We start from the raw sequence: 10000 nt of genomic DNA, 5'->3' as shown, positions 1-10000 counted from the left end.
ACACTGCTCTTTTTTTATGGGCCTGTGGCACATACAGGGGTCAAACTCAAGTCCCGCCACTTCATTTTATTTGGCCCCTCGAAAGCCTGGAAATATGTATCAATAAAGTACGGTAACTTTTCTCAGTAAACGTATTCTTTCTTTTTATTTTGGGAAATAAAATATACATGTACTCCATGTAATTGCAAATTATGTCAACTTAAATATTGTCTAATTATGCAAAAATATATTATCAAACATTCAAACCATTAAAAAAATATATATATATATAAATACTAATAATAATGTTTTCAAAGCAAATTATCCATCAAATTTTGCAATGTAAAAGTAGCAATAGATTTCATGTTAAAATTGTGAAATTTACTGTAGATTTTACAGCATTTTTCTCTAATAAAAAAAACATTATTTTTTTACTGTAATAAACTTTGGTGTCGTTTTGGCATTTTCAAATGTCTATTCTTGGTGTTGGGTTTTATCAAATACATTTCCCCAATATATGCGACCTATACTCCAGTGCGACTTATGTTTTTTTCCTTCTTTATTATGCATTTTCGCCCGGTGCGATTTATACTCCGGAGCGACTTACACTCCGAAAAATACGGTAGTCATTTTGATAGTAGGCTATTTTATTTAATATAGACACCTACATCATGTGTTGCCTTTATTATAAAACTTATATAAGGGTTTAAATTTTTTGCGGCTCCAGACAGATTTGTTTTTTGTATTTTTGGTCCAACATGGCTCTTTCAACATTTTGGGTTGCTGACCCCTGACCTAGTCTAAACATGTCCGATAATGGCTTTTTTGCCGACATCTGATATCCCGATATTGTCCAACTCTTAATTACCGATTCCGATATCAACCGATACCGATATATACAGTCGTGGAATGAACACATTATTATGCCTAATTTTGTTGTGATGCCCCGCTGGATGCATTAAACTATGTAACAAGGTTTTCCAAAATAAACCAACTCAAGTTATGGAAAAAAAAAATGCCAACATGGCACTGCCATATTTATTATTGAAGTCACAAAGTGCATAATTTTTTTTTAACATGCCTCAAAACAGCAGCTTGGAATTTAGGACATGCCCTCCCTGAGAGTGCTGCAAGGGGTTCTGGGTATTTGTTCTGTTGTGTTACAGTGCGGATGTTCTCCTGAAATGTGTTTGTCATTCTTGTTTGGTGTGGGTTCACAGTGTGGCGCATATTTGTAACAGTGTTAAAGTTGTTTATATGGCCACCCTCAGTGTGACCTGTATGGCTGTTGACCAAGTATGCCTTGCATTCACTTGTGTGTGTGTGTAAATGCCGCATATATTATGTGACTGGGCCGGCACACAAAGGCAGTGCCTTTAAGGTTTATTGGCGCTCTGTACTTCTCCCTACGTCCGTATACACAGCTGCGTTTTAAAAAGTCATAAATTGTACTTTTTGATCGATACCGATAAATTCCGATATCACATTTTAAAGCATTTATCGGCCGATAATATCGGCAGTCCGATATTATGGGACATCCCTAACCTAGTCTGTATATCTAGTCTTTGTGAACTTCACAATGTGTCTAATTGTGCAGTGAACATGCTTCCTGTCCCCTCAAATCCAGGCTCCCTCTCCCATTCCGAGTGCAGCAGTCCCAGCCTCATCACGCCGCCGCAGTCGCCACTCAATCTGGAGACGTCCTCCTTCGTGAGCAACCAATCCCAGGGCTCCATTTCCACTTTACCTCGCATCTCGGTCAGTCCGGTGCCAATCGGGGAGCGCAGGAAAGACAGGTATGGAGGGGGGGGGGAGCGTGTCCGTCAAGTTGACACTACTCTGGTGACCGCTTGAAATTGTCTTCTTGACGAGAGCGAGCTGCGTGATATGACAGCCGTGTAGAGATGGCTTCGTGATGGAGAGGGTGATAACGAGGATCATCTCGCAAACCAGAATGCTAAAGCTTGCCTCAGAGATGCTCCTCTGAGATTTAAAAAGGTGTTGCCAAGCAACAGGTCTAGTATCTTGTCAGAGCAGTGCAATCCCTCATTGACTTTTAGGATGTATCGCTGATTAGAATTAAGAGTCCTATCTGTCTCCTGTGCTATCACTTTTGTTCTGTTCTGTCTTCAAACCTCTCATGTGGTGTGATGTACAATGTCTCTATATGATGTGTGTCCTCCTCTCTCCTATCTGCCTACCGCTTCTGCACCGCCATCCGCCTCCAGATCTCTTTACCGTAACCGATCTTTTCTCAGGATTCCTCTGGCCGCAAGGCCGAGGTTCTCCTCTCTCAGGAGCCTCAGGTTCGTTGTTTCACATGCAATGCCAGCAATGCAATGACAGGCAACGCCTTCCCCTCTTCTTCTCCCGTCGTCCACATGCTTCGCTCCTGTCGCCACGCAAGAGCCAGAGCCTCCTTTGCACCATACGGAATGCAGAAGTAGATTTTGTCATGTATTTCACCCTTTATATGTGCAAAACCCAAAACCAGTGAAGTTGGCACGTTGTGTAAATATATATATATATATATATATATATATATATATATATATATATATATATATATATATATATATATATGCGTTAAAATGTAATATCGGAAATTATCGGTATGGTTTTTTTTATTATCGGTATCGTTTTTTTTTTGTTGTTGTTTTTTTTGTTTGTTTTTTATTAAATCAACATAAAAAACACAAGATACACTTACAATTAGTGCACCAACCCAAAAAAACCTCCCTCCCCCATTTACACTCATTCACACAAAAGGGTTGTTTCTTTCTGTTATCAATATTCTGCTTCCTACATTATATATCAATATATATCAATACAGTCTGCAAGGGATACAGTCCGTAAGCACACATGATTGTGCGTGCTGCTGGTCCACTAATAGTACTAACCTTTAACAGTTAATTGTACTCATTTTCATTCATTACTAGTTTCTATGTAACTGTTTTTATATTGTTGTACTTTCTTTTTTATTCAAGAAAATGTTTTTAATTTATTTATCTTATTTTACTAATTTTTTTAAAAGTACCTTATCTTCACCATACATGGTTGTCCAAATTAGGCATAATAATGTGTTAATTCCACGACTGCATGTATCGGTTGATATCGGTATCGGTTGATATCGGCATCGGTAATTAAAGAGTTGGACAATATTGGAATATCGGATATCGGCAAAAAGCCATTATCGGACATCCCTAATATATATATATATATATATATATATATATATATATATATATATATATATATATATATATATATATATATATATATATATATAGAATACAATGATTTGCAAATCCTTTTCAACTTATATTCAGTTGAATAAACTGCAAAGACAAGATATTTAATGTTCGAACTGAGAAACTTTTTTGTTGTTGTAATGAATAATTAACTTAGAATTTAATGGCCGCAACACGTTGCAAAGTAGTTGGGAATGGGCATGTTCACCACTGTGTTACATGGCCTTTCCTTTTAACAACACTCAGTACATGTTTGGGAACTGAGGAGACACATTTTTGAAGCTTTTCAGGTGGAATTCTTTCCCATTCTTGCTTGATGTACAGCTTAAGTTGTTCAACAGTCCGGGGGTCTCCCTTGTGCTATTTTAGGCTTCATAATGCGCCACACATTTTCAATGGGAGACAGGTCTGGACTACAGGCAGGCCAGTCTAGTACCCGCACACTTTTACTATGAAGCCACAATGTAACACGTGGCTTGGCATTGTCTTGCTGAAATAAGTTAAGTTAAAGTTAAAAAACCAATGATGGGAGCAGGGAGCAGTAGCGGAGGCCACGCCCGGGAATCATTTTTGGTGATTTAACCCCCAATTCCAACCCTTGAAGCTGAGTGCCAAGCAGGGAGGTAATGGGTCCCATTTTTATAGTCTTTGGTATGACTCGGCCGGGGTTTGAACTCAAAACCTACCGATCTCAGGGCGGACACTCTAACCACTAGGCCACTGAGCGTCCATATGTTGCTCCAAAACCTGTATGTACCTTTCAGCATTAATGGTGCCTTCACAGATGTGTAAGTTACCCATGTCTTGGGCACTAATACACCCCCATACCATCACATATGCTGACTTTTCAACTTTGCGCCTGGAACAATGTGGATTGTTCTTTTCGTCTTTGTTCCGAAGGACGCATTGTCCACAGTTTCCAAAAACAATTTAAAATCTGGACTCGTCAGACCACAGAACACTTTTCCACTTTGCATTAGTCCATCTTAGATGAGCGATTCCGGCGATGTTCCTGGGTGTTGTTGAGAAATGACTTTCGCCTTGCATAGTAGAGTTTTAACTTGCACTTACAGATGTAGCGACGGAATGTAGTTACGGACAGTGGTTTTCTGAAGTGTTCCTGAGCCCATGTGGTGATATCCTTTACACGCTGATATCGCTTTTTGATGCAGTACCGCCTGAGGGATCCAAGGTCACGGGCAGCAGTGATTTCTCCAGATTCTCTGAACCTTTTGATGACATTACGAACCGTAGATGGTGAAATCCCTAAATTCCTTGCAATAGCTGGTTGAGAAATGTTGTTCCTAAACTGTTCGACAATGTGCTCACGCATTTGTTGACAAAGTGGTGACCCTCGCCCCATCCTTGTTTGTGAATGACTGAGCATTTCATGGAAGCTGCTTTTATATCCAATCATGGCACCCGCCTGTTCCCAATTAGCCTGTTCACCTGTGGGATGTTCCAAATAAGTGTTTGATAAGTATTCCTCAACTTTTTCAGTCTTTTTTGCCACTCGTGCCAGCTTTTTTGAGACATGTTATAGGCATCAAATTCCAAATGAGCTAATATTTGGAAAAAATAACAGTTTTCCGTTAAACATTAAGTATCTTGTCTTTGCAGTCTATTCAATTGAATATAATAATATTATATTGAATATTATAATAATATAATAATATTATATTGAATATAGTATAATTATGAATAAAGTAAGAGTGAAACTGAATGGAGAACTGGGGGTGGGATTAAATCAATTATCCTTTTTTACTCCTTTTGAGGTAAAACTGGACAATCGTGCATTACATTACATACATTACCTTTTGCACTATATTAATTTATATTGTGTGTTGTCAATTTTGTACTTTTTTATGTCATTGCCTGAAATAAATAAATAAATGGGAAAAAAAATGAAATGAATATAGGTTGAATAGGATTTGCAAATCATTGTATTCTGTTTTTATGTACGAATTACACAACGTGCCAACTTCACTGCTTTGGGGTTTTGTATAATTCTACATAAGTAGTCGCCTGCATGCTGCAGTGAAACGACGACCTTGCTTCTCTACACTTGGTCCCAATATATAGTGTACTATTATATATTTGGTCATCCCTTGTGTACTTGTCTTACTCCATGAGGGGGAATCCCTCTCAGATTTTTGCATGTGACGTCCAAAGGCCAGTATGCATGTGTGTACTTGAAGCCGGGTGAACCTGCAGTCTGCAAGGCTGTGTGTATGTTACGCAATAGTATTGTATTGTTATTGTTATTATTACTCAACCTCCAGCTTTTGGGTTTGGGCTTGTTTGTACACCAATCTGCTTGGCCTTTGTCTTTGGCTGCTTCAAATCCATCCCTCCTTTTCTCTGCCTTCATGGAATTGTGTGCCATGTCCGATTTGTCATTAAGCAACACAAAGTTCATGTCAAGGAAGTTCACACACACATTCCTGTGCGCGTTAAAGCACAGGGGTCTCTAAAACCTTGATTAAGTGTAAACTTTCACACTGGATAGATCACAGGTGTCAAAATCAAGGCCCGGGGGCGCGAAAGTCGAGTACATTATCTTTTATTTATTTCTGTTTTGACTGAAAAAATACTTGTACTGCATGCAATTGCATATATATTCAACTTTAATAATATCTTATAATGTAAACTTAAGTTTTTTTGAATAATTTATTTGTGTATGAATTTAGAAAGGGAAAGTACGTATCAATGAATCTGTAATAATAATGTTTTTAATGTTAATGATGTAATGTTAGTTAAGTTTGTATGAACTTAGGTTAGAAAGCAGTTATAATCTGTAATGATGATGAACTATTAGTTATTAGGGTCCGCACAGGACCATTTCAAAGGACCCTATTGAAATTGTAATGTTTATTATTCTTCCGCCGCCACAAAAAACGCTAATTTGACCCACTTAACATGCTCCAAAACTCACCAAATTTGACACACAAATCAGGACCTGCGAAAATTTCAACAAAATAAAAAAAACAAACCCAAAAAAATCACAATTGCTCTCTAGCGCCCCTTAGGAAGTAAATTGCCTCTAACTCCCACTAGGAAGGTCGTAGAGACATGAAACAAAAACCTCTATGTAGGTCTCACTTAGACCTACAATTCATAATTTCACTTCTTCGGGCGAAAACCAACAGGAAGTTGGCAATTTCCCTTTCAAGACAAAAAATGACTAAAATCACTCATTTTTGATTTTTGAGCTGTAATTTGACCCCCTTAAAATACTTCAAAACTCACCAAAATTCTCACACACATCGGGACTGCTGGAAAACGAACCCCAAAACTCAAAATTGTGCTCTACATAATTTTTGAAAAAAAACAGAAAAAACTGCTCCTCAGAGGAAAACTCGGACAAAACTGCTTGTAACTTCCGGTAGGAACGTCTTAGAGACATGAAACAAATACCTCTATGTAGGTCTTGCCTAGGCCTACATTTCATAGATTGACATCCTTCAGCAAAAATCAACAGGAAGTTTGTTATTCCTCCTTCAAAACAAAATTTTTGTTACACCCGGTCACCAAACATCAAACGTTATCTCCTCTGAGCGCGTTTGTTGTTTCGGCTTCAAACTGCTACAGGAGAGAGATTGAACCCTTCTGATTAAAAGTTGACGAAAGAGTTGTGATTAGTGCTACCGTTTTGATTTTACGAGCCTTCAAAGACCCGCAGCACTGAAGTTGCTCCGGTGCCAAAAATGACAACGAAAATGCAATTATTCCTTCTTTGTCCTCAAAATTCTACACACAATACCCTATAATGACAATGTGAACTCAGACACAACTTCCTCTAACTCCCAGTACGAATATCGTAGAGACACGAAACAAAAACCTCTATGTAGGTCTCACTCAGGACTACCACTGGACAAAAGTATTGGGACACCTAGGACTAGCTCCTGCCAAAAGGCGGCCCGACCAATGCTGCTTGCAGCTTTAATTATTCGTGTTTCCTAATAATGCAATTAATAATATACTATCATAGATTACTTTAAAAAAATAAAATCAATATCTGATTGACTTTTAGCTTTGAACTGAGTTATCCATTTGATTGTACACTGTAAAAAACAAAACTATCTGCTCAGCTGCCAGAATTTTGCCGTAAAAAAACAGTTGTATGGTTTTTTACAGTAATTCACCATGAAACAACTGCATGTATGAAAAAATTGCCTATCAGTTGCCAGAATTTTAAGGTTAAAAGTGGTACAATTTTTACATTTATTGACATTTGCTGTAAAAAAAAAAAACACTGTAAATTCTACGGTAAAATGATGGCGACTGAGCTGTCTGTCCACAGAGAACGTAAAAAAATGATATAATGATTAAATGCATGGTTTTGATAAACAATATGCTGACACACAATGTGGCCCTATTTTAAAATGAATAAATGTCCACCTCTCAAATAGATACCATACCATGTGTACCGTCTACTTAAATGAAAAAAATGGCCTCACTTAAATTAAAGGCGCCTTTTTTCCCCCACTTCAACAACAGTGAAAATGATGTCATCCCACCATATCTGCCACAAGACTTACAGTACGACAACATGATGTTTACCATGGAGTTGGAAGACAAACTGGCATTGAACCAAACAATAATAAGTGACTCAAAAGAACATTGGAATGGAGAGAAGAGAAGTCAAAGTATATTTATTATTATACATATCGTATTGTAATTGTGTGAACGCTCCGACATTAACACAATTACAATACCATAAAGCATATTATTATAATATTCTCCACCCAAAAAAAATAATCTATTTTATTATTATTCCTCCCAAAAACTTTGGCGCCCTCCACAGTCCAAAGTTTTCATCCGATTTGAAAGTGTTCGAGTATCAAAACGTTCGGCTCGACCGGGAAAAAAATATATCCTCTATTTTTCAAACTTGCACAACTTCCATATTTCTCAACAGATTCGAATCGTTCCACCATCCACCCACTCTACTCACCTTGGACAATCAAACTACCGAAAAGAAGTAGAAAAAAAATCTGGGAATTCCTCAGGTTTTTTCTTTTTCAAAGCCCTATTTTTGGAAAGTTTTCACAGTCCACATGTTTCAACCATTTTTGACCATTTCATCTTCAAATTATTTTTCTTAGTTGGGACAACTAAAGTTATCTATTTTTTCGTGCAAATTCTAGGGCTGCAACAACTAATCGATTAAATCCATTAAAATAGATTATAAAAATAGTTGGCGATTAATTTAGTCATCGATTTGTTGGATCTATGCTATGCGCAGAGGCTCCTTTATTAGGGTTCGCATGTACGCTGTACAAAGGAACCTATTAAAATTGTAAGGTTGATTATTATTCCGCAGCTTTGCGCACTACTTTGCCCCCCTTAACATGCTTCAAAACTCACGAAATTGTATACACACATACAAAAACTGGGACAGCACACTTAAGTAAAAAAACCAAACCCCAAAAATCAAAATTGCGCTCTAGCGCCCCCTAGGAAAAAAACAAAAACAAACTGCCTGTAACTCCCACTAGGAAGGTCGTAGAGACATGAAACAAAAACCTGTATGTAGGCCTACAATTCATAATTTCACATCCTCGGGCAAAAACCAACAGGAAGTTGGCAATTTCCCCTTCAACACAAAAAATGACTAAAAACAAACTCATTTTTGCCCTTAAAATACTTCAAAACTCACCAAAATTTTTACACACATTGGGACTGGTGGAAATTGCGATCTAAAAAAAAACCGAACCCCAAAACTCAAAATTGCGCTCTAAAACAGAGACAAAATGCTTCTCAGAGGAAAACACAGACAAAACTGCTTGTAACTTCCGGTAGGAACGTTTTAGAGACATGAAACAAAAAGCTCTACGTAGGTCTCACTTAGACCTACATTTCATAGATTGAAATCCTTCAGCAAAAATCAACAGGAAGTTTGATATCCCCACTTCGAAACAAATTTTTTTTAGAAAGCGGTCACCAAACATCAAACATTATCTCCTCTGAGCGCGTTTGTCGTTTTGGCATCAAACTACTACAGGAGAGAGATTGAACCCTTCTGATTAAAAGTTGGCGAAAGCGTTTTAATAAGTGCTACGGTTTTGATTTTACGAGCCTTCAAAGAAAAGAACCACTGTGCCGCAGCACCTAGGAAAAAAACACAGACACAACTTCCTCTAACTCCCAGTACGAATATCGTAGAGACATGCAACAAAAACCTCTATGTAGGTCTCACTCAGGACTACCACTGGACAAAAGTATTGGGACACCTAGGACTAGCACCTGCAAAAATGCGGACCCGACCAACGCTGCTTGCAGCTTTAATTATTATTATTTATTATAAACCTTTATTTATAAACTGCAACATTTACAAACAGCTGAGAAACAATAATCAAAATAAGTATGGTGCCAGTATGCTGGTTTTTCTCAATAAAATACTGGAAAGGATAGAAATGTGGTTTGTCTCTTTCATCCGATTATTAATCGAAGTAATAATCGACAGATTAATCGATTATCAAATTAGTTGTTGCAGCCCTAGCAAATTCCTGGTTTTCCCAAAATTCTAGGAATTCCGAAATACCAATTCAAACATTTTTCAACCGTTTCGGAAAATTTCAACACCAACCCATTCATATTATCTCGGACAATTGTGGTATTATCTATATTTTCGCAAATTCCCAGTTTTCCCGAAATTCCCAAATTTATAGGAAATTCCCATTCAAATAAACGGACATACTCATAGTTCGACAATACCCAACATTCTCAAATTTTGCGCTATCCTATAAACCCCATTCCGATCTTTC

General features: G+C 37.6%; 1 protein-coding gene across 1 annotated transcript in view; it reads left to right on the top strand.

Moving 5' to 3' along the window:
- LOC133657087 (disks large homolog 5-like) overlaps positions 1-10000 on the top strand; it is a 189846-nt gene that overhangs the window by 139496 nt on the left and 40350 nt on the right. Inside the window, exon 21 of the mRNA XM_062058008.1 lies at positions 1607-1775. Within this exon, the coding sequence (XP_061913992.1) occupies positions 1607-1775 (169 nt within the window). The remainder of the gene's footprint in view (positions 1-1606; positions 1776-10000) is intronic.

The sequence above is a fragment of the Entelurus aequoreus genome, linkage group LG09 (assembly GCF_033978785.1).
Source record: "Entelurus aequoreus isolate RoL-2023_Sb linkage group LG09, RoL_Eaeq_v1.1, whole genome shotgun sequence".
NCBI classification, from domain to species: Eukaryota; Metazoa; Chordata; class Actinopteri; order Syngnathiformes; family Syngnathidae; genus Entelurus; species Entelurus aequoreus.
This window is presented reverse-complemented; position numbering and strand designations above follow the sequence as displayed.